Genomic DNA, 25,639 nt, shown 5'->3' on the forward strand with positions numbered 1-25,639 from the left:
ATGGAGCACGCGCACTTAACCGCTTGGGCCACCTGGCCGGCCCCTCATCTCCTATTTTTAACTCTAAGTTTGTTTGCATTGCATTGTGCTCTTCTTCTCACTAGCATTTTCGATACTCTCATTGCTTTTACACTCAACAGATATGTTAGAGAAATTCTGTATTCTATTTTCTGAACAGAGTATCGGTATGAAAATCTGGTCCCACATGATTTTATTTTTAAATACCCATACCCAGGAACCATTCATCAGCCAATTCCCACAAAGGAAGAGTCCAAATGCAGAAGAAAATCTGACTCAATGTGTAAATCTAAATCTACATGTGCACAGTTTTAGATTGCTACGAATTTCTTAACATGCAGAATGTTATTGAAACGCCACATGCAACTGTTGCAAATACCATGCTAATTCATGCGTACTTCTTGAGCCACGAGTTAGAACTAGAAGAGAAGCAAAAAAAAATGGGCAGCTGGTGCTACTGTACTGGAAAATAATTCTTCATTATGCAAGAATCTATTACATTCAGATTGAAAAGAAGGCTTTGACCAGCACGGTAAATTTTCCTTATCTCTGATCTAACCACTTCTGTTGCTCAGATCTCTGCACTCCAAGCAGTGTCTGTCTCTAAAACCCGCATCCTCACAACACAGAAACTTTCATGACACAATTTCTTTTTGTTTTGAGGTGAGAAGTCAAGAGATACAGATACGTTTTCCCTGTGCTGGATGTTCAGGGTTTCAAGTCCAACTGTGCCAGGATTAAGCAACGGACTCTGAGCAAGAGAGATGCCATGTGTTCTTTTAAAAATTTACATTTTTTTGTGTCTGTGATATGTGGTGCCCTCTAAAGCACAAGACCACTGGTAGGGGTTCCCCTTACCTCGGTGTAAGGGTGGTATTTATACCTTTTATAGTATCACAGTATTTATACCTTTTAGCAAGGTATGTCACTTTATTACTTCCAGGATAAATTGTGAAGGAAGACAGCCAATCAGAATTACAGATTTTTTCCAAGTTGCATGTTACTTTCAATGGACATAACAATCTCTAACCTCAACGTATATTATGATAATCCAGCTGATGGAAAAACCACGTGTCAGTTTTGTTACACAGGAGTCTCTGCTTTCTGCAGCTGCAGAATGGAGACAGCCTTTCTCCTCTCTAACTGACAATTACTTCATCATCAACTCAGCTATGAAAACAGTATGAAAACTATACTCCCTAGGTTTTTATGGATGTTTACATCATGGCTAGGAAGTTTTATAAAAATGAAAACGGAATCTCTCAGGGTAATATTACTCCTTCAGAGCTCAAAGTATAAATATGCAAATTTATCAGCTAGCCAGCCAGCCATTAAACAATATTACAATGTGTTATTTCCCATTTTACAGCTGGGAATGATGGCCTTAGACCTCAGAGATTTCAACTGCTTGGGCTTCACTCCAGGGCTTGGCTTCCTATGTGGACTATGGGGCAAAAAGGAAATTTAGGCTAAGTGATTGGACTCAGGGTTAATCCCAGAGTTAGTTAACTGAACACACACAATTCAAGCCAGGTCTCCAGGAGCAAGTTGTCTCCCACAAGTAAATTTACTGGAAGAAACTACTTTTTACAAAATATTTCTGGATTGGTGTTTCTCATCATGTGGTCCCAGAAACCCCTACATCAGCATCCCCTACAGACTTTATTAAAATGCAGTTTCCTAGGATCCACCCCAGATTTTTGGTCCAGTTCTTGGCAGTGCTTGCACATCCCCTCAATCTGCAGTTTCAGAGTCATGATTTTAAACATTGTCCTTCAACTGAGTCATCACAGATCTCAATCCTCAGTTTTCTTTTCCTCTTCTTGACTTTAAATCAGTTTCACTTTCCAGTTCCTCCTCACTTTCATAAAGGCAATCACTGAGAAACAGGGAGAAAGCATCAGCTGATGCAGGCACCCCACCCCCAGTTTCCCTTTATATAGATCCTTTAGCGCTTACTTGAGGCGGACTGGGAAGATTTCTGAAGAGCAAATCAGCCTGGATCCCAGCTTTTCAGAACAGCAGAGAAGCAGATCGCAGTCATGAGGTCAGTGAAAGAGTTTCTCTGGTGCAGGCAAGTTCCTGAGTTGTCCTGTTGTTTATGGACTAAACATGCCTTTATCAGTATGGTCACTTTTTATTCCTGTGGCTTTTTCTAGTGTACACACTCAGGCTCCCTAAGCTTCTAGAACTGTTCACTGGGTGGAGCTGGGAGCCAGAAGCTGGGATGTGAGGGAGGCTTGGCAGGAGCGGTTAGATCCACTCAAGCACAAAGTTTGCTGATTCAAAGTTAGACCTAAGGGAAGTGCTTTTTGTAGGCTTTTCTGTTGTTGTTTTCTTTGAAAGAACTAAGAGGCTCTCTTCTAGTCATTTTAAAGGGAAGCATTTCTTTTCAGCAGATATTATTACAGATAGAATTGGTAGTGCAAATCCAACTCACGTTGATGGGAATTTTGCCCTGAAAGTTTGATCAGTTCAAGGTGGGAAGTGGAAGAGATGATTCTCACAGATGGGCATTTTCCATTTCTTATCTGAAAACAAAACCCAAAGCACAGAGTTTGCTTTATATTGCTGTGATGAGAGCTGGGTAGCAGCAGAAAATAATTTCTCTTCAAAACATAATGACCTAATCTCTTTTCTAATAGTGATCTCACCTCTAGTGACGGAAAGCAGATCAGTGGTTGCCTGGGGATGGTGGAGGGTGGGGGTGGGACAGGCTAGGAAGGAAAGCACACTGGGAAATCTTTGGGGGTGATACGAAGAACCCACAAGGAGATGGTGGTGGTTACATGGGTATATACATTTGTCAAAACTCATCAAACTGTATACTTAAAATGGGTGCATTTTATTGTATGCAAAGTGTAATCTTCGTAAACTTGATTTTAAAAAATGCATGTAGACCTGCTCAAGATCTGCCACCAGATAGAGCAGAGCTGAGAGAAAAAGAAGTCTTTCCCACCAAACATCTATGGGGAGGGATTGAGGGCTTGATTGCCTGGGGAGGGAGGATCCCAGTGACCACTCAGAGAGTGAGGGAAGGAAGACCAAGGGTTCCCAAATGCTCTGCAGGCTCATATTTGGGGATGGTAGGAGGAATTCACTGCCAAGTGTCTCAGGTTACCCTTTTCTACATAATGGCTTCCTGGTCATGAGTGATGTTAATTGTGCCTGCATGAGTGAGGTTGACCAGAAAACCTGGCCCTGCCCAGTGCCCTGGCAGCCAGTCTGCTCAAGAGGTTTTGCAGTGACCTTTGCTTGGGTGTGCCAGAGCCCCATGACTTGAAGAGGCCTGAGAGAGGCTCTCTGGACTACACTGGACTAAGCTCACATCAAGGGGCCACTGTTCCCAGAGGCTGCAGGCACAGAGGCAGGTTGGGCTGCTCCTCCCAGCAGTGCTAAATTTTGCCAAAGGGGAAAACCACCTGGGAAAAGCCTGGAGCTGCCTGCTGATGGCTGCCTCCTCTGCCCCACCCACTGAGAGCCTGGGTCCCTACTCTCTTATATACAAGTACACACAGTAAAAATGATAATGCTAATAACTAATACTACTTATTCTGCTTGGTAATTAGCCCCCTCTGCCTTGATCTTTCATTGCATTACCTCAGCATTCTCACTATAGTTCTATAAATAGAACTATAATATAATAATTATTATATTTATATATAAATGTCATATAAAATTATATAAAAACATGTAAATATAACATTAAAATATATAAATTTATATAAGTATAAAATGTGTTTTATATATTCATATCATAAAATGAATATTATTGTCATTTTGCAAATGAAGTATTTGGAAATTGTAGTTAATTGTTTAAAGTCATACAGCTAGAAAATGGCAGAACTGGTTTATCAGCGAGGTTCTCTGACTCTATGTTTCTCAATCACAAATGTATATAAGAAATGAACTATCTGACTGCTCTTTATTCATTCAGCTTTGAAAAGGAATGGGAACCTAGAAAATTTTAAGTGCTTAGCATCCTATTTAGAGAGTAAAGACAGATCTTTGATGACATTTCACCTCATAGTGTGCCTATGGCTCAAAATCTAGAAGCTAAAAGACGACACATGTCAGAGAGGATGCACCCGTATTCAAAGAAAAGAAAATCTCTCCCACTTGGTGCCAAAGCAGCCAAGCATTATCATTTAGATTATTCACAGTCTGAAAGGACAAGGTATGGGAATGAAATCTAGTCCCTGTTTGGCTTACCACGTTGGCCTAAGTCTCTTACCTTAGACTTCTTATCTTACTTACATAAGATTCTCAGAATCACAGACTCACGCGGCCAAGGCAGAAAGTTTTGCAACAGGTTTTCGAGTCAGAGAATCCAGTTTCCAGAGATTGCTTGTGAGAAAGAATTGGCAAAATAATAATGTGGAGAAAAGAACAATGAAAGGGCTAAGATGTGTTTCGAGAAAGTTCTGGAAGACAAACCCAACAACCTAGGTTGTTGGCAATCCCAAAGAACACCCAAGGAGCTGGGCCACAGAGCTGAGTCCTACAAACTGGTATGTTCAAGTTATCTTTGCCAAGAAACTTCAAAAAGTTAATGAAAAAGCTGAAGGAGAGAGGTTAAAGAAAAAGCCTTGCAGAATCTTATGAACAACAGATAACGCTCTTCAATGAGGTCTTGCAAAGGGTTTCTTAAGTAAAGCTAGCTGTCTGTGCTCTCTACTGCCATCATCTGTTACTTCTAAGCAAGTTCTACCTTGAATAGAAAGTCTTCCTTAGACACAAGCACGTAGATCTTTGAATTCTTTTACAAAGAGATACTCATTGTGATACACAGATGGAAGGAATGGCAGAGAGAATAGCATTTCCAAGCTCCTGTTGAGCAGGGATACATACATATATTCCCCACAGACAGCCAAAGATGACTGTGCCCAGAAGATATGGGCAGTTTCTTACTGAACTACACAGGATGTAAAAGCTGTACACTCAAGAAATAGGTGTCTCCCAAGACATCTGCTACTTCCACCAAAGTGGGTGGTGGGAGGCAAGCATCTTACAGTGCAGGCCTTTCTCTAGAGCTATGCTGTCCAATACCATAGCAACTATGTAGCTATTTATATTAATTAAAATAAAATCTAAAATTGAGTTTTTCAGATGCACTAGTTAACATTTCAAGTGCTCAACAGTAACCTATAGCTGGTGGCTACCACATTAGACAGCACAGATTTAGAACATTTCCATCATCTCAGAAAGTTCTTTTGGAACTAATGTAGTGTTTCTCAGTCTTGGCACTATTACCATTTGGGGCCAGATAATTCTTTGTTATGAGGGGCTGCTCTGTGCATTGTAGGATGTTGAGCAGCAGCCCTGGCCTCTACTCACCAGATGTCAGTAGCACCCCTATCTCCACTTGTGACAATCAAAATTGTCTCCAGCTATTGCCAAACACCACTTGGGTAGGGGGCAAAATTGTCCCCTGTTGAGAATCACTCTTTTAGTGCAATGACCAGCTCCAGTAGGGATGGGCCAAGCCCCACTAAGAGGACATACCCTGGACCTCAATACCGAGAGGCTGGTTGACTTGGAGGCTAAGCGTGTCTAATGAAAGACCAAGCACTCCTACGCCTGATTCCACTGCAACTTGAGGATCTCAACACAGAAAAGCAATCTTGAAAATTCCATGATTCCATGAATGGAGAGTCATGGAATTATCGTCACATCAGTGCTATAACTCTTTATTAACCTGCAGGTTGGAGACCAATAACATGACCCAAGAAGTCTCCTATGAGCCTCAGAAAAAAAAAAAGTACTTATGTGTGTCTGTCTCCCACTAGATAGCAAGCCACTTGAGAGGAGGGAACGGCTCCTCCATCATTTTACCTACAGCTGCCAGCAGAGTGCCAGGCGTACCCCAGATAAGCACTACTGCTTCGCTGAACATCTGAACTGATAACAAGTTCCTGACAACAAATGCTGTCTTGGGAACATGGGGGTACTACTGGTGGAGATCTCCTACCGTCTATCCAATTATTTTTACCAAAGGAACCTTAAACATTCGTGAAATTATCAGAGTTGGGAGAATAATGTGTGTGCTGAGCCATGTTCTTTTCAGTCCATCTAATTTAGGATCATAAATTTCAGTTGCAACTACAAAATGTCCTTATTCCTCTTGACTGCCTTTGGCGCACAAGTTCTCCTTTAGTGCCATGTAGTTCAGAGACATCTAAAAACAGTGGCCTCACAATACCCATACGCATTAAGGCAGCAGACTACGTGATGTCTTATATCTAGCTTAGAAGAAGAAATTCTCTCTAAAATGTATGTAGATGATTCCATTGAATTACTCTTGATATGAAAAAAGAAATTGAGAATCACTGTATTGAAAATCAAAAATCTAGGTGAACCCTCTTATCTAACCCTTGAGGAACTGAGGCTCATAGAGGCTAAGGATCTTATCGAGGTCACCCAGCTCACCTGTTAGTTACAGAGCTTGCTCTGAAATCCTGATGTCTGTACTCAAAGTCTGGTTCAAGTAGGAACCTTGTTCAGTGAGAATAAATTTCCTTCTCCAGTTTCCATTTTTCTTTCATATTTGTAAACACATATACACATTGTCAGCTATTTCCTTTGTGCTTGATGCTGCTTTATCCTGTGTGTCAAGGGTCTGTTTATCCCAAGGACAAACACTGCAACTAAAGAATGCTGCCCCTTGTGCCCATTTCCAGAAGAACAGGCCAGGGCCTCTGGGGGGCGCTACCAAGGACACCCAAGGCACAGAGCTTGGATGAATGGAACCAAGGGTATCTGCTAAAGGTGAGACTAGCTACCTACTCTCACCTGCTTAGCAGCTAAAGTAGGTATTCAACACAAGTCCTTGTTCAGAGGAACCAATGCAACTCAAGGGAGTTTTTGGACTCTTCCAATGTGTTTGACCAAATGCACATGCTGGAAGAGTGTGATGTCACTGCACCACACTTTACACAGGTAGGTGTAGAGGCTCTTGATACATACATATACCAACAGGGGTACCTGATCAGCCTACTCACTGAGAAAAAATGGGTATCATCTAGCTCTGCACCTCTGCTTCTCTGAGTCCAATCTGTCCCCACGTGGTATCTTGCCTGCCCTTGGAAAAGTAAGGGGCAGATCTCACCTACAGACCATTGAACAATTGATGACCTTCAGGAGGTACAACTGCCAAGACACCTGAAACAAACTCATACTTGAGTGGACACTAACAACATATACCACATCTTGGGGTCCCTATCATAGAAAACTTTCTATTTCCAGAGTACCGCTTGGGTGGCCAGCTGGCACTTTCACAGTTATATGTTCCCTCATATCTGCTTCTGCAGGATTACTGTGACTTGAGATATGAGAGCTGGTTTGGTGGTCCCAGCCCAAAGCTTTCTGGAAGCTAAGTGTGTACAGCCAGCGTCACTGCACACTGCACAAGTAGGCACAAAAGCTTTCCCTCTAGGGCCAGGCCTGGTCACACCATACAGTCTTGAGGATATTCTCTGAGTGGGGAGCCAGCAAGACTGTGATTCTGTCAAACACTTCAGCTTAAAGATCAAGAGTTAACCCAAGAAGATTTTTCTATACCTCAGGAAGAGATAAACAACCCTTCCTCTGTGATTACAAAGTGACAAACGTCTACTCCTTTTGGTACAAGTCAATTAAATGCTTATGAATCTGTCTCTCCTGCTAGATGGTAAATCACTTGAGAAGAGGAAATATGTCATAACCAGGTCCAGACAGAGTGCCTAGCATGTAACTAATGATCATTTATGGTATGCTGCCTTTGAAATGACTTGAAACTAATGGCAATGAAGGCTGCCTTGGACATGCCAACAATATGTTTGGATCACAGGCTCCTTAAACATCTATGGGCTTCCCAGAGCCATGGGAATGACATGAGCAGTGGAACTTTTTTTTTCAGCCCAATTTAGAATTCCCAATTTCAACTGCAACTAGAAAATATCTTTACCTCTTTTCATTTTTCTTAGGAGACAGGGACTCCCCAAGTCCCAAGATAGTTCAGACAAGTCTAAAAACTATTTGCCTCCCAGGAACCTGAAGAACTCTTCTCCTAGACATTATAGGAGCAGACTATGCAATGTCTTGAGCCTAGTTCAATGGTGTAAATGTTCTTTAAATTTCCATTGGTAATCCCAAGTGAACGAATGCTTGACATGTAACAATGAAAATTCAGTTAGAACTGGAATACGTGGGAGTCAGCCAGAAACGTAAATCATTGTGGGCCAAAGATAGCCATCAAGACCCTTGAGATGGTATGACAATTACTGGACCTTTCAGTTCTTGGTGGCTGAGTATTTTCTCTATGGATGTGATTGGCATGTGTTTGCAAACATGAGTAATCTCCAAATCAAACCTCAGACATGCTGTGTAGAGGTCAAAGCACTTTGACCCCCATTCCCTTATATTGTGTGGATTATTAAGGTACACACAGAGACACCAAGGTACAGAGAAATGAAGTTACTGACCCAGAGCCTCATAGAAAGATAGGTATGTACTGGGAGTGAGACCCTCTCCACCCTTCCCTAGCATTTAGGCCTAAAAGGGACCTAAGAATCTTCTAAGAGAATACCTCTCAAACTTTAACCAATGAATCACCTGGGCATCTCGTTGAAAAGAAGACTCTAATTTAGTAGGTCTGTGGATGGGCCTGAGATTCTGCATTTCTAATAAGCTTTAGTTGATGCTGATGCTGTTGATCCACAGACCATACTCTGAGTAGCAAAAATCTAGTTCACTGGGGTTTTTTTTGTTTTGTTTTTTTGTTTTTTTGTGAGGAAGATCAGCCCTGAGCTAACATCCATGCCAATCCTCCTCCTTTTTGCTGAGGAAGACGGGCCCTGAGCTAACATCTATTGCCAGCCCTCCTCCTTTTTTTTTCCCCCTTTTTGTTCCTAAAGCCCCGATAGATAGTTGTATGTCATATAGTTGCACATCCTTCTAGTTGCTGTATGTGGGATGCCGCCTCAGCATGGCTGGACAAGCGGTACGTCGGTGCGGCCCCGGGATCCGAACCCGGGCCGCCAGTAGTGGAGCGCGTGCACTTAACCGCTAAGCCACGGGGCCTGCCCCCCCAGCTCAGTGGTTTTTAACAATGATTGCACAATAAAATTACCTTGGAGTTTCTTTTTTCTTTTTTTTTTTTTTTTGTATTACTGATAATATCAATGCCTGGGCCTCACTCCCATAGATTCTGATTCGTTAGACTGGAGATTAGTTTAGACATCAGTTTTTTGTTTTGTTTTGTTTTGTAAGATTCTCAGGGAATATTCTAGTTTGCAGCCAGTGTTGCAAACCACTGTGCAAGGCCAACCTTTTTATTTCATTGATAAGGCAACTCCTAGAATTTAAATTAAATCAAATTCACCCAGTTTGTCAGTTCAACACAGAGCTGGTCCTAGAATCCTCACACTGAACTCATACTTCAGTGCTTGAGTTTCATTTCTTCAAGTAGGAACCCTAGCCATTAGAAATCACTTTCCCTCTCTAGTTTCCATTGCTCTTTCCCATGTGTAGATACACACACTCACAAACTCACACGGAGACACACTAACATACACTGTGGGCTGTTTCCTCTCTCCTTAATGCTGCTCTGTCCTGTGTGGTTCATGGGTATCTTTATGCCAAAGACACATTGGGTAAGATTCTGACAAGCTAATCAGCTGGCCAGAGCCCCACAGAACACCACTGCTGCTAATTCATAGTGATCATATGATCAGCACTTGCTCTGTTTCTCTGACAAGCTGTCACTAAGCAGTAATTTTATGCACAAAAAATCCAAAGCCACACTGCTGTCAGTGCAAACACTGTTCATTTCAATATTTGCTTACGTTTCTATCCCTTTCTTTCAGAGTTGGCTTAGGGCTGGTGCCTTGCAGAAAATATTTTCACCTGAAGACGCAATTGGGCTACTATAAGACTGCCGTGTGATATAGAACTAGGAGAGCGCTGAGAGAAAGTAATCCCCCTTCCAAAAATCTCTTCTCTGCTTATACAGGTTGGTCCCTCCTAGGGAAGGGCTGGACGCCTGCTGCCCAAGAGGCTTTGCCAGCCTGTATGGTTGGGCATGTCCAGGGCTCTCTGACATGGGCTCTAAGGTGGGACTATCTAGATGGCCCTGGTCTGAAGCTCACAGCAGAGCACGCTGCCTCAGCAGCTGCACAGTAAGAGTCATGATATGAGGCACCTCTCGATGGTCACTGGGAAATATTAGAATGCGCAAGGGCTTCAGCTGGAGGTCAGTGCACTGCAGACTGCCAGCTTCAGAGATGGACAGACTTGTCACATATCATGAAAGCAACACCCACAATTACTGAATGCTCTTCAATGAAACATGCTTTCTATGCATTACCCCATTTCATCTCATCACAACTCCATCAGGAAAGTCCTATGACTGTCCTGATTTTATAGGTAAGGAAATGTATCTTAGAAAGGTGAACCAACTAGTCCACGATCACACAGCCAGCAAGTGGCAAACTCTAGTAATGAACCCAGACGGTGTGACACCAGGTGACCTTTGCCACTGAGCAACACTGTCTTGTGTGGACAAAAGCAAGTGAAGGTGAAATGTCTTACTATTTCTCATTGTGCCCAAGCTGGAGAAGAGGGAAGGTAACCTCAGGAAAAATATCCCATTGGCCTCATATCCAGAAAAGGACTGCTCCATGATGGAGCTTTACCCTCTTGTACTCAGAACACATAGCCCTAAAATAGGTGAGATGATATATGTCTGAGGAATCCCCCACCATCAGGTGATTCTGTAACGGGACAGGTCTAGCAGGTTCTTCCTAGTGCCCTAGGTTTGCTCATCCCCAGATGAAACAACGATTGCCTAACAGTCACTCTTCCCTTTAGGAAACTCATGCTCCCACAGGGCCAGGTTCCCTTTCCTTTGTTCCCTGAGTAGTTCTGCTCTCATTTCCATGCTCCCATTTTGCTTAGAGAGTTTTACTGCCTACTTCTATAATTAGAGTAAACTTAGGGAGTGGGATTGGGATTCTTGTTATTTAAATAATCTTGAGATTTCTTAGGTTTGGGGAAGAGTCCATGGATCTAAACAATATCCTGTGCTTATAAGACGTCAGGAGAGCCAGCATATTCTTCTAGGAACTAGGAATGAGCAGATGCAGTCTACCTCAAGATGCCTAAATCCCTCCTTGAACGAGAGATGGAAATATGTTTTGAATTCACACAGAGAGAGATCTTGCACCACACATCTTCTCAAGTGTGCCCTTTCCCTAAGATAGCTGCATATTTGAACTGGGAATGCTTAAAATAGATACATTTCCTGTTTGATGTTCCTTTCCTGGGTAGTCCTTCTTGTCTATATAATCTTTGACCTTAGAAAGGTCAGGATACCCCTCTGTCTGCTGGATCAATAATGTAGAAGTTCCCTGAAGAGGAAGAAAATGAGCCCTGGACATCCGGGAGCCAATCCAATGCTATCAGCTAGGCCTTGGAGTTGCTAGAATGCGACCTGGCATTGACAGCAAGGACTCAGTGTTCTCCTGTAGCACACAAACAATTTCACATTACATCAACATCAGATAAGCCCACCCTGAGACCACAATGGATCAAGACAAAAACAAGGCCACTCCATAATCATGTCTGAACATAGAGAGAAATATCAACATTGTCCAGTTGGGTCCAAACAGCCCCCTATCCTGGCTAATATGAGTGACTGCTACTTCTTTCCAAATTATACCTATAAGATTTATTAAGATACCCAATCATAGAATCATTCCTGCTTCCTGACAGCACCCAATCCTAAACAAAGCCTTGCTTCCTTAAACCCTCCACAAACTCACCTAACACAAGCCCAATTGTCATAAGTCTTTTCTAATACCCTTTTACTGAGACATCCTGTGATTCCCCGCGGTGTATGTCCTCCCTCGTGGCAATGAGGAATACATTCAACTTGCTCAACCACAGATGGGTTCCTGGTAGGTCTTTGGCTGAAGGAGATTGACGCTGACAATGTTCAGCTCTGGTTGTAGACACCCTCCATCATCCATCACTAATTACAGCAAAGCAAGACCAGCCAGAGGTCCAAGGCAGACTGGGAAATGTCCCAACATCAGAAAAAACACTGAAACAGTAAAAGGAATATCTAACCTGCGTGGGCATTTCAGCACACAGTGACTAAAAGCTGACTAAGAAAGGTTTCTGAAAAGTCTTTCTCTCAGTGTCTTAGCAATTCTCTCTTTACAATTAAAGAATTAAAGTACTGTCTAGCCCAGCAAGAGTACGTAACCTGAATTTCAAGAGTTAATGATATCTAAGATTTAGAAAAGTATATACAATTTTAACTTTTTATGATCATCTCTGTTAGTTAAGGTGATGCAAGCTGTTATCACAGATTAACTCTGAAATGTGACTGGAGAAATAACATAGAAGTTTACTTCTCACTCATATAAAAGGAAAAATAGGTATTCCTGATTAGCAGGTGGCTCTCCTCCATCCAGTGATTCAGGGACTAAGACTCCTTATTTTCTTTTGACTCCACCATCTTTAATATGTGGCTTCCAAGTGTGCACATAAAAAAGAAAAGATCATAGAGGAAACACATGAAGGTTTTATGAAGCAGGCCTGCAAATGACACACATAACGTTTGCCTCTCTTCCATTAGCCACAACTCAGGTACATGATCACACCCTACCACAAAGAAGTCTGAGAAATATAATCCAGTCATGGACCCAGGACAAAGAGAAGACAGCACAGCCAGACAGTTCCACTTGATAACTGTTTGTAGACTGTAACGAAATATACACCCCTATCTTGAAATATTCACTCAAAGGGAAATTGCACTCAGGCTTTGTTCTTTTGCTTATCCTGTGTACTAGCCACTTTGTAACCAAGACACAAAAACTTATAGGATGGCTCAGCAACCCTCTGCGTGTGGATTTCAGAGTAGCAGTTTTCCAAATTTCCCTGCTAACTGTGTAGGCAACTATACCACTCTCGGTCTCACAGACAGTTTTCATTAAACATGTGAATGTCATTTCATTGACCCTCTGGTGATTGCTGCTTTGTAACAGATGACCTAAAAAAATGTTAGGAACAGAAGAAATGTGAGAACAATCCAAAAGAATTATTTGAATTTAGATTTAGATATCCATACATCATAGAGTTCTCTCTAGACCCCAATGGCCCCATCATATTCTGATTGTATGCATATGTCCCTCTACCGACCAGTGAAACACAGTTGTTTGAACTACAGATATTGAACAGTGAAGACCATCAAAATAGTCAATATGCTTGAGCAGGCTCCATCATGATCTGAGTTGGCAGTAATGTGAATGATGCTAGAGGATGTAAACAACGTGAGACTTTTCCCACAGATCAATATCCCCAAACCCAGAGGGAGCCATTTTGTCTAACAGAGCCCTACAGAAGACCTAACCATCTGAAAGCTCATTTTCCCACAGACTGACAATGGCTCTCCACAGTATTCCTTTGAGCATAAACCTCTCACCCTAGTCCCAGGAGTTTCCACTGCAGATGTCCCTGGAACCTCATGGCTTGGTACATTGTGATAGATACAAATTTGACAACAGTCTGACATGTTCCACAGAAATCTACCTCTCTGTCCTCCACTGATCTTTCTACAACACTGAATGTCATCCTAAGGTCCAGGTATTCCCTATCTTCGAAGCCACATTGACTGCAGCAGGGAATTTGCAATCAAAAGTGTCTCTCACAAACATCCTCTCAGCTGCCCAAACTGAGCATGTTCTCCTAATCAAAGTAAGACAGCCCTCTCTCTAAGTTTCATCTTCACCCAGATGGAGCCCTGCCAATTTCACCGGGTCTGGAGGGTTTACAAAATCGTCTGGGGAGAGTACCCATATATAAATGCCACGCTTATCTGAGAAGCCCTAGAACTCTGTAGACAAATCTTAGAGCAGCCTCCCTGCCTGAACCAAAGCACTACCCAGCACCTGCTGTCTCATGGCTCCTTGAGGTAATGACTTTCTCTGCTTTGTTGACTTTGTTTCTGTGCATTTTGAAATTCCAAAACTCTCCTTAAGGGCTAGTTCTTAGGCAGGCCTCTTCCCAAGGGAGGAGACTCACTCAAGATTCTGACTCTGACTGACACCCGTAACTTGGTAACTGAGGAGACTTCAATAAGGCGATTGAAAGAGGGCTACTGAAGATGGTTGTGGGCAGAGTTCAGGGAAATCAGAAGACAGTGCTGGACCCAGGGCCTAACAACAGTGGTAACATGACTCCACCAGGCCTACAGGGCAACAGGAGGGAGCAGTCACCAGACTCTGAGAGACCCTCAGCTGTAGCTGTAGGGGAAGGGCTTCTCAAGAGGCCTTTGGTGAAAAACTCAACCTCTGACAACCCAAACCCTGGCACAGTGGGAGCTTAGGAATTAACACCATGACCTTCACCTCCTTCTGCACTCTAACTTCAGGCTGGTGGCTCCCAGTGGGCCAAACCCAGAAGAAAGTCAAAAATCAAAAAGGTCCAGTTAATGAAACCCATACTGTCAGCTTCTGCGAACACACAGCTCAGTGAAGAATGCAGGAAAGTAGATCTGATGGACAAGATAAGAATATACCCACAGAGCACCTTTCCTAACTGTCCTATTCCAGAGCTTCTTAGTGAGAGCAGCAGTGCTCTTAAGAGAATGAATGAGAAAGCTGTCTTAATTCCAAAGGAGATGTCATTTATGTAGCATTTTCTAACGCAGTAACAATTTCCAGGAGACACTTATAGAATGTTCATCAGAGGACACAGGTCAGAGCCTGGAGGGGAGGCCAGCATGGGGCCCAGTCAGGGTGACAGCATCTAGATCCTTCCAGGCAGCATTGATTAGATCCAAGCGGGAAGGACAAGGAGCTGTTTTTAACGATGGCCATTTAAAGTCTTGCGATTACCATGAAACGATGAAATTGTGATCACTATGAAATTTGTTTTCTACTAACTCAACTGTTGTCCAAGGGTGGTCCCCTGACCAGGAGCATCAGCATCACCCGTGAACTTGTTAGAAATGCAGATTCATAGGCCCCACCCTAGTCCTGCTGACTGAAACCCATCAATCTGTGTGTTACAAGTCTTCCAGGTCACCATGATGCACGCTAAAATTTGAATAGTCACAGTCCTAGATGTTAGACAATAAAAAATCTTATCAGGGTTGTGATGTGTTTGTTTCAAAAAGAATATGTTCCTTTCTTTCCTGGTTTGGTTAGAACTGGTGAACTGCAGAAAATATGTTCTGCTCAAGGGTTCTCACCTACTAGAGTTCTCCCATCTGACGTTACAGTCAGTGGGAGAAGAGTGTACAGTAAAGGGCCCTCCTTCAGGAGTCCTTCTCCAGCACACATCTACACCTGTCTCGCAAAGAGACTGCAAGTGAGGGATTGCAATGGAATTTACCACAAGAGTCTGTGGGTCTCTCTCTTTTAGTTTAGTGTGAGGAAGATCGGCCCTGAGCTAACATCCCTTGCCAATCTTCCTCTTTTTGCTGAGGAAGATTAGCCCTGAGCTAATATCCATGCCCATCTTCCTGTATTTTGTATATGGGATGCTGTCATAGCATAGTTTGATGAGCAGTGCACAGATCCCCGCCCAGGATTGGAAAGTGCAAATCCTGGGCTGCTTAGGTGGACCATGCGAGCTTAACCACTACACCACCGGGCCAGCCTCTCTGAGTCTCTCTTTTTAATATAAGGGACTGCTGGTCATAAAATGACATTAGCGATGTCTGCAAGCCCTTCCACTCCCCCAGCTGTAATAGTGAGGCTCCCTAAGAGATTGTGCAGTGGCCTGTAGTCATGTTTGTAGAACCTCCTGACCTAAGGCAGCCTAAGGGGGCTCTGGAGTATCTAGGCTGAATAAAAAAATCTAGGCTGAATAAAAGAGGAGAATTGGCAAGGGTTAACAAGGAGGATTGTTAGCTCAGGGCTAATCTTCCTCACCAAAAAAAAAAAAAAAAGTGAGACTTACTCCTTCTTCCCCTAGACACCTCTGATCTCATGCACTGTTCACCCATCCTCCTACTTCTGTTCCCATGCAGTAAGTCCCTCATTGTGAGATGATTCCACCCATTTTTCAATCACTCTGGGATTGGTTGAGTGAGTTCACACAGGTATAGGAGGCAGGATGTTCTACCACCTTCTCCATCCCAGCTTAAGCATTCATGAAATTCATTATTTGGAACTATATTTGGCTCTTATATTTCACTCAGAACACTTGCTGGGCAGTGAAGAAACCAAAATATGTTTCCATGTTAGGACCATGGAAATGATGAGTAAGAAATCGACCCTTCTGTAAACACTCTCTCCACATTTCTTCTGAGAGCATTAGTGATATACTACAATGTTGAGAAGGGGCAGCAGGAGAGAGAGTTTTGCAAGGTTGAGGATGTTGCTGAAATTATTTTCACATTAGCAGAATTAATGTCGTTTGGGTTGCCTTTTAGAGTTCACATAGCCTACCTGTTGGCACCATGAAGTGATTCGCATTTCCTCAGGGTTTTTAGCAACCTGCTCTCTGTCTTAATGACATGACCATAGAACCATGGGAGGCTAAAAATAATGAAGGCATGGACAGAGTGGAGTAATAGTTCACTACTCAATGTGCTGGCTTCATTTCCATTAGACTGAATGCTCCTAAAAAGTACAAATAATTGTTGTCTATTTTTCTAGTGAGGAATCAAATGGGAATCTCACTGAAGATATCCTGCGTCAATTGAGATGTCACTTTACATGGGATTTGCTAATTGAAGACACTGAAATGCCTGATTTAGAAAACAGGATCTTGGATGAGATTGAGTTCCTGGACACCAAATACAATGTGGGAATACACAACCTACTGGCCTATGTGAAACACCTGAAAGGCCAGAATGAGGAAGCCCTGAAGAGCCTGAGAGAGGCTGAAGACTTAATCCAGCGAGAACATGCCGACCAATCAGGCATGAGAAGTCTGGTTACCTGGGGCAACTATGCCTGGCTGTACTACCACATGGGCAGACTAGCAGAAGCCCAGGCTTATGTAGACAAGGTGGAGAACACTTGCAAGAAGTTTGCAAATTCCTCCAGCTATAGGATGGACTGTCCTCAGATGGACTGTGAGGAAGGATGGGCCTTGCTGAAATGTGGAGGGAAGAATTATAAACGGGCCAAAGCCTGCTTTGAAAAGGCTCTGGAAGCAGACCCCGAAAACCCTGAATTCAGCACTGGGTATGCAATCACCGCCTATCGCCTGGACGGCCTTAATGGAGCACCACACAATAGTGAGGAAATTTGTCTGAACCTACTAAAACAGGCCATCAGGCTAAATCCAGAAGATGCGTATATTAAGACTCTCCTTGCCCTGAAGCTTCAGGATGTAGGACAAGAAGCTGAAGGAGAAAAGTACATTGAAGAAGCACGCACCAACATGTCCTCGCAGACCTATGTCCTTCGATATGCGGCCAAGTTTTACCGAAGAAAAGGCTCTCTAGATAAAGCTCTCCAGCTCTTACAAGAGGCCTTGAGGGCAACACCCTCCTCTGCCTTCCTGCATCACCAGATAGGGCTTTGCTATAAAGCACAAATGATCAAAATAAAGAAAGCTACAAACATGCAGCCTGAAGGACAGGCTAGAGAAAACGTCAACAAATTGGTTGGCTTGGCTATAGAGGAATTTCAAAAGACTTTGACACTAAGGCCCACATTTGAGTTGGCTTATGTTTCCCTGGCTCAAATGTATGCAGAAATAGGCGACCACAGAAAGGCTGAGGACACTTTTCAGCAAGTGTTGCACATGAAGATCACTAACGATCATCTACTGCAAGAGATTCATTACCAGTATGGTCATTTCCAAGAATTTCACAGGAAATCTGAGGATAAAGCAATTACCCATTATTTAAAAGGTCTAAAAATAGAAAACATGTCCTATACCAGGGTAAAACTTCTCAATGCTTTGGAAAAATTGGCTAAAAGACGTGTTCGTCGGAATGTATGTGTTGTGGAAAGTTTCAGCCTCCTTGGACTCATCCACAAATTGAAAGGGGAAGTGAGTGAAGCCTTGGTGTGCTATGAGAAGGCTCTGAGGCTGGCTGCTGACTTGAATACCATGTTTTGAAGTAGAGCTCACCATACCTCTTTAATGTGTACATAACTAAATATAACAGAAAACTTTCCTGATTGCTGCCTTCAGAAATATATAACATGCTGATACAAAATAGTTTGATACAACACATACTCTGCTGCCTGCTGACCCCCCTCTTTCTTTCCCCTTCCTTCCATGTCTATGAGAGGAGCATCCACTCTTCTATAACACATCCCTGTACTCACTGACCAAAGCTGATTAATGCTGTTTGGGGCACCTATCATCTGCTAGACCAACAAGAACCCTTTTCCCTAAGGCTTTGCATTTGGAATGAGCAGCTTCCATCCTCAGTCTAGCTGGTCTCCTGAACAGAGGTGTCTTAAACAGTGAAGGTTTTAGCCTTCTCCTGGGCCCAGCACACAGGGTCACATGCCAGTACAGCTGTGTGCACACACCTGTACATCTGCAGGCATGCACCCGCAGGACGTCCACACATAGGTCCAAAGACATTCCTGCTGGTTGGTTCACACACTCAAAGCATGAATTCCTGGAGACAGTTATTCTGAACCAAGAGCACAGGCTGCTCATATACACGTGCACCACGCAACTCTACACTCACACACTGATTCTTCCGCTCGCATAGGCGCATCTGTACATATTTGTGCACATACACGTTCGCTATTTGGAGAATACCTGAAACTACTACCCACTCACAATTTAAAAAAAAAAAAAAAAGGAAGTTTCCTTTTTCCTGTGGGTTGGGGAGCTGGCCTATAACATCTAAGACCAAAGCAAACAAGGAAAGACAGAGTTAGAGAGATGAAGAGGGCTTCAGGAGTTTACTGCAGTTCCAGCCCTGGATTCTATTTCCCAAGGCCCTGCTATAGCCAAGACCTCCTGGTCAGTGAGCCAAGTCTATAACCTCAGAATAAATTAAAATTTTTCAAGCCACTGGCAAGCACAAGGGATCTACGTGTTCCAAACACATTGCTGGACATTCATTCACACTGAAGAAATGTTAAAATGTATTGGGGAAAGACAAAGTGGGGAAAAAACTGTTCAGGATGTGCAAGCTGAGAACGACATAAATACCTCAATGCAGTTTTTAAGTGTTTGCTGTGTGGGGTGTGATATAATCGTCTCCTTTCTCTCCCTAAAATATTTTCTACAAAAATATTCAATAAAGCTAACAACTTCATTAGTTAACAAAGTCTTTCAGTGTCTTTTATGTGTGAAATTTTAAAAAGATGGGTATTCTAGCTTTGGGTGTAAATAAAAAACACAGAAGCAGCCTATACAGCAGCAGAAGGCCTGAGGCAGAGGAATCCATGTAAATATAAACCCTACCAAGAATTTTAAAAAATACTGGGGAGAGATTTGGCCTACTTCTACAGGCCATGGAAGTATAAGGTTGACTTATGTGACCTTGATACCTCAGAGCTGGAATTGACCAACGGTGGGGAGTAGGAGGAGTTTGGGTGGGTCATTTAGATGACACCTGAGGAACACACAAATAACACCCTTTTCAACTTTGTTGATACTAAACAAAGTACAGATTTATTAGATTTAACCAGAAGAAAACTAGTAGAGCAGGAATACTGTCTTTTCTCTGTAAACAAGGTGTGACTCAAGTCGGAACAATATGCATGCTGAAACGTTTTATCAATTAATTGTACTGATTGCCTCTTATGCAATAACAACAAAGCAAGATAAATTGATGGATAGAGAAACGGATGGATGAAAAGATATGTAATAAAGCAAATATAGTAAAATGTTAACTGTAGAATCTAGGTAGTAAGTATATTAGTGTTCACTGTACAATTCTCGCAACTTTTCTCTACCTTTGACAATGTTCATAATACAATGCTAGGATAAAAAGGTCAAAAAGCAATAAATAAACAGTAAATAAAAATGAAGAAAATAAACCAAAATATATAAGAGATAGGGGCTAAAACTACATAGAGAAGAAGAATTCCAAGTAATTTTTTATACACAGTAATGTGACTCAACATCTTTAGAAAGATATATCTTATGGACAAAAAGACCAGCAAGAAAAAGTTAAACTCTACTCAGCAATCATTTTGAAGGTGTGTTGTTGATTTTATTATTCTGAGACTATTGTTATTGTATGTGGACTAGATCATATGAATGTTGGTATCACTTAGAAAAGTGAGATTCAGTTCAGGAGGAAAGATACATAGTTGTGAGATCAATAAGGTTAAGTTAAAATCATGTCAACTTGAACTTGTAAGATGAACTCATGATATATTTTATCCTTAAAATAGACACACAGTACCGGTGTCACTTTCCTGGTTTTCTTATTGTACTACAGTCATATAAAATGTCACTACTGGAGGGGCTGGGTGAAAGGTATACAAGACTCTTCCTACAACTTCCTGTGAGTCTAGAATTGTTTCAAAATAAGCCTGAAATGTAAAAAAGGAAATGATAAAAAATTCAGTTAGCACTTGAATATGTTGCAGTAAGCCAAACTATGGGTCAAGGTGGGCTGAGTGGACCCTTGAAGACCCATGAGAAGATGTGAAAACCATCGGACCGTTCACAACAAAGGACTTCTGGTGTCTTGGAGTCTATCTCCATGGATGTGATTGAAAGTATTTAGGAATAATCTCAAAAACCAAGAGCATACTTTTATACAGTGGTCAAAACACTCAGAGTTCCATTCTTTTTCCATGCCATCCTGTGCATCAAGAAGAGACTGAGGAGTTAACTGCTCACTATACAGGTGGGGAAACAAGGCACAGAGTAATGAAGATACTGATTCTGGGCCTCACAGAAAGGGAAGTAGGTCCAGGGGTTGAGTCCCAGATCACCAGTCAGAGAATTTGGGTCATACAATAGACACCAGGGATCAGCTAGGCCCTGGGTCCAGCCCAGGTGTACATCAAAATCACCTGAGGATTTCTTTGTAATACTGAGACTGGGGGTCCACTCCCAGGGATGTATTCAATTGGTCTGGGAAGGGGCCTAGTTAGCATTATTCTTAAAAGCTCCCTAGATTTTTCTGGTATGCAGTGAGGGTTGAGATTGGCTCATCTGTTCCAAATCACTTGTTTATCAGCTGAGGAAACAGAGGCTCACAGAGGTGAAGTAGCTTATATAGCTGGTCAGTCACTCAGAAAGCTGGACTCCAGGGAATGGACTTAGAGCCGAGTGCTGAAAATTCATTTTCTAAAAGTTTCACTTTCTCCAGTTCTTGTTTTCTTTCCTAACTGTAAACACACCACACACACACGCACACACACACACAGTCAAGTGTGAGTGCACTTTGTTGGCTGTTTCCTCTCTCCTGAATGCTGTTTTGTCTTGTGTCCCTCGTGGCTCTGTTTATCCCAAGGAGACAATGGGCAAGATTCTGAAAACCTAATCAGCCTGAGCCAGAGCCCCACAGAACCAGGACCACTGCCAAATTCACAGCAATGACAAGATAAACATTTTGTCTGCTTTTCTGCATTCTATCTAGTGCACTGGAAAATTACAAACCCAACTGCCTTTCTCCATAAGAATTCCAAAGACATCTTTCTCCCAAAAAGGAGAAGTTTTCTAAGTCGCTTATTTCAGCGTTTGCTTATAGCCTGAACATTGATCAGCATACATGGATAAACCTGTCTTATTTATTCAGAAATTTTTATTTGTGCACACTTTCTGACTAGTTCAGGATGTCTCAGTAGAAGCTTATAGAATTGGTAAGGGCTGAGATGGGCGATGAGCTGGGCGGGAGGGATTGAGCAGAAACTTTTCAGATCTGGGAATGAGTCCGATTAAGTGTTTCTAAGAGGAAAACATTCTTGCAGCTGCTCCTCTTCTGTTTCTTCTTTTAAGACAAAGTATGGGTAGCATTTTATAAAGAAAGCATTATTTTAACTTGATGACTGAAAATAATAATAATAATAATAGTCTCCTCTTATTTGCATGCTTTATGTGACAGGTAGTTGCTAATTACGTAAACTCAAGTTCCATGAATTATAGCTCAGGTTGAGTTGGAATTTGACTCAGAACATGGGTGTCCATGAGAGACCAATAGAGGGCTCTCTATGCCAAACCACAGCACCTTGCTTTTACCTCCTGCCCAAGTGATCAGGGATTAAGAGCCTTTCTTAGTATTTGGCCTACCTCCTTCATTCCTGAACCAGTGGAATTGTTTACTTCTGTCAAGCTTACACCAAAAGTAACAAACAGAATTCTGGTCACTTAATTAAGAGTAGGTTTTATATTTTATATTAGAGTCCTTCTATATACATATAGGAGGCTAACTGAAGATGGGGCTATCTCCCACAATTCTCCCTTCTCTGCATAGTCATCCAGAATCCAGCCACCAACCTCCAGGATAGGCAATAATAGGATGAAGCTCTCCTTTAGGGTATGAGGTAGATCTGGTTGCAAATCCTGGCCAGTCACTGGGTTTCTGTAGCACTAGGCACATCCCGCAATATGGTCTGAGTCTAGTCATTGGTAACCTGTTTTCATACAACTCAGTACTCACCAGGAAACCCCATAAGACACTGCACTTGGTCCTTGCCCCTTGATTCTTGATGATGAAGCTCTGAACAAAAGGCATCAACAGAAACTTCCAACTCATCTCAAATTCTCTGTTTCTCTTAGCTCAACCACTTGATAGTCTACTCTGTAAAGAAGCTTCCTCTGTTTTTATTATTTTCAGGCCACATGGAAAAACATGGCTGACAATGATATCCAAAAATATATGTTACAGGTCCAACACTACCCAGGGAAGCAAATCTAATTGTCTCCTCTCAATAAGGGGCTTCCCCTTGATTAAATTAACTGTGGTTGGGGATAAGTTTGCTTTGCAAAAGCTGCTGGGGAATCATTACTTTACTACACGTATCAGGAGAATGGGGCAATTTCCAATGACAAGTAGGGAGAAACAGGAGCTTGGCAGACACCAGTAATAGCAGCCTAACCTGTACTCAGGACCCCAGTCTCGGCACTTATTCTTCTCAATCTCTTACCACAACCACGACTACTGAAGATTACATGGGCCAGGTTGAGGTAGGCCAAGCCCGGGTGCCATGGGCACCAACGGGACTGGAAAATGCTCTTGCATAGGTATGATAATCACATATGGTGAGTAAGAACACTTCAGATGACTACAATAGAGAGCACTGAAAATAAGAAAGTACTTTCATTTAGGCCAATCATGTTTGGTTTGAAGTCTCAAGATGCTAGCACGTATGTTTTCTCTGTTCCTATGAATAAGGAAGAGGTTACAGGCCTCTTATTGTCACTTACCATTCTCCAGAAGGGTACACAGAGGCAGAGAAAAATTAGAAAGATACCACCTCTCAGAGAATAGGAGCAAATTTAGGTTAAGACTCCAGCTTAATGATTTACAGAATTTTATACCATAAAAAGAACAGTCTCTGTTTCCAGATGAGCAAACAGAGGCACACATCAGGGGGCATGACCCTGGCAAGGTCACACAGCCAATTTTCACAGGTCTCCCTGGCTCTGGGTTCAGTGGACTCTACATAACTGGCATCTCCTAGCTCCTAGGTTTCTATGAGGCCTTGTAGAACCCGAGAGAGGAGTTAGCACATCAATAAAACTGCTTTTCACCAGCCTCTTCTCAGTGAGGGCTAGTCTTCCTCACACACACACACACACAAAATCAAAACAGAACAAAGAAAGCTATTAGTGTTTAAGTTTCATTTTCCACCAACAGGAACTCTGTCAACTTAAGTTGCACTTTCTATTCTCCGTTTTCATCTTGGTTTCCAATTTACCTTTGCAACAACACGCCCACAGATTACATCATTAGCTGCTGTTTATCTCCCTTATATATGTAGCCCTGCAGGTTGCTTCATTAGCTGCTGTTTATCTCCCTTCTATGTGTAGCCTTGTCCTGGGGCTCAGATTTATCTGAAAAGCCACAAGAGAGGCTGGCCAGATCACAGAGGAGCCCAAGCAGCTAAATAAAACACTGAAGTACTGCTGCCACTTCATACCAACCATGAGGTAAGGATTTCTCTGCTTTTCTGCCTTTCTCTCTAAAGTTTTTGGAAACACGTTCATCAATACTGTCTCAGCCGACTTCGTTTCAGTGAAGTCAAGTTTCCTTACTCTTCTATTTGAGCATCTGCTTATGGACTGAATGTGTGTGTGTGTGTGCACGCGCACACACACACATAAACTCTCTTATTAATTCAGGCATTTTTATTTTTGTTAGCATTGGCCTGAGGAAGCTTATCTCATGTTAAAGCCCAAAGAAGAAGAGGGTAGTGGGAAAAGGGTTTTGCAGGAAGGGAGAAAATGATCTCAATCTCTGAAATTATTTTCCACCAAACTCACTTCTGCCTGACCTAAGGAGGGAACGGACAGTTTGTCTGGATAGGGACGTTGCTTTCCGCAGGCTCCTCTCACCATGGAGGAAAAGTAGGACCCACACAGCTGTTTGAGCCACAGTCGTGGAGTCTCTCAGATGTCTTGAGGGAAATATCGTGGGGATGTGGTGGGAGAAGCTCACTGCTTAGAGAGCAAGGCCTTTCTCTGGAGGCTTCTGGTCTCACTATCTGCACTGCTGGGTGCCTAGGTCAGGTCTTCTCAATCTGACTGGATTTAAGATTAGCAGATTACCTCTCCCCTAAGGAAGCCAGGTGGTCTGCAGACTCTTGATATCCTCCTGTCTACAAGGCTTGCCTGGAGTTCTGTGCTTGGAAATATCCACACCTTCCTTAGCTAAAGGGCCTAATGTGGGATTTTCTATATTGTCCAAATTGAATCTTGATTCAAATAACCCCTGATGTCAGCAGTTTAAAAAAAAATCACATTAATTAATATTAACCTGCAAATTTCCCCTCAGTGTTCCCGTGGGCAAAATTTTGAAGGGGCAAAAGTTATAGAAAACGGACAATTACGGGCCTATAATCAACGCACCTCCCCCACTGTGGCCCATAGACAGAGTAAGTTGTCACTGATAATTAAAATAATAATATAAAAGTAGCTATCACTTCCTGAATGCTTATTAAATGCCAGCCTGCCTTCTAAAAGTATTATGTAAATTATTACATTTAACCCTCAAAAGAAACCTGTACCACAGGTACTCATATTATACGGAATTTGCAACAACAAATTTTAGATTTAGAAAAATTAAGATCACACAGATAGTAAGTGATACAGCTGAAATGTGAACCAGAGTCTCTAGTCAATGACACCTTATTGAACCTTTAAACCAATGTTTCTTAAAGGGTACCAGAAGGGGTTTATGAGATCATTTCAGATGGCATACTCATTAGCTTTTATGTTTTAATGCTTTTGTGTTTATTTCAACAGCTACTAGAAAAAATATATATATAATTTATAAAATTTCTGTTCAGGTTCATAATATGATTTTTATTGTGATAAAATATATGTAAGACAAAATTTACCATTTTAACTATTTTTAAGTATACAATTTAGTGGTATTTAGTACATTCACAATGTTGTACAATCATCACTAGTGTCTACTTCAAGAACATTTTCATCACTCTGAGGAGAACCCCACACCATTAAGCATTCACTCTCCACTCATCCTTCATCCCAGGTCCTGGCAACTATTAAGCTG

At 42.2% G+C, this 25,639-nt stretch overlaps 3 protein-coding genes across 5 annotated transcripts in view; 2 read left to right on the plus strand and 1 right to left on the minus strand.

Annotated features, from left to right (window-relative positions):
• Window positions 1-1,982: 1,982 nt before the first annotated feature.
• Window positions 1,983-19,298, plus strand: LOC147916864 (protein IFIT1 homolog B-like). Of its 2 annotated transcripts, none has more exons than XM_087432247.1 (2): window positions 1,983-2,065; window positions 16,671-19,298. In XM_087432247.1, the coding sequence occupies exons 1-2, from the start codon at window positions 2,061-2,063 to the stop codon at window positions 18,088-18,090; spliced, it is 1,425 nt and encodes a 474-aa protein (XP_087288373.1). In that variant the 5' UTR covers window positions 1,983-2,060; the 3' UTR covers window positions 18,091-19,298. The 2 variants fall into 2 exon arrangements, with proteins under 2 accessions (XP_087288373.1, XP_087288374.1); XM_087432248.1 differs by lacking the exon at window positions 1,983-2,065 and adding an exon at window positions 9,846-10,009.
• Window positions 1,989-25,639, plus strand: part of LOC101390742 (antiviral innate immune response effector IFIT1-like) — a 38,253-nt gene continuing 14,602 nt past the window's right edge. Inside the window, exon 1 of one of the 2 annotated variants that reach the window (XM_087432246.1) lies at window positions 1,989-2,065. In XM_087432246.1, coding sequence (XP_087288372.1) covers window positions 2,061-2,065 — 5 coding nt within the window. In that variant the 5' untranslated portion in view covers window positions 1,989-2,060. Of the gene's footprint in view, window positions 2,066-23,879; window positions 24,055-25,639 lie in introns of those variants that run through there. The other variant, XM_087432245.1, reaches the window with a different exon arrangement.
• Window positions 2,059-25,639, minus strand: part of LOC147916865 (uncharacterized) — a 41,463-nt gene continuing 17,882 nt past the window's right edge. The window contains exon 2 of the mRNA XM_087432250.1: window positions 2,059-2,549. Within this exon, the coding sequence (XP_087288376.1) occupies window positions 2,546-2,549 (4 nt within the window). The 3' untranslated portion in view covers window positions 2,059-2,545. The remainder of the gene's footprint in view (window positions 2,550-25,639) is intronic.

Source organism: Ceratotherium simum, chromosome 6 (assembly GCF_057802395.1).
Source record: "Ceratotherium simum simum isolate JZ-2026a chromosome 6, ASM5780239v1, whole genome shotgun sequence".
NCBI lineage: Eukaryota > Metazoa > Chordata > Mammalia > Perissodactyla > Rhinocerotidae > Ceratotherium > Ceratotherium simum.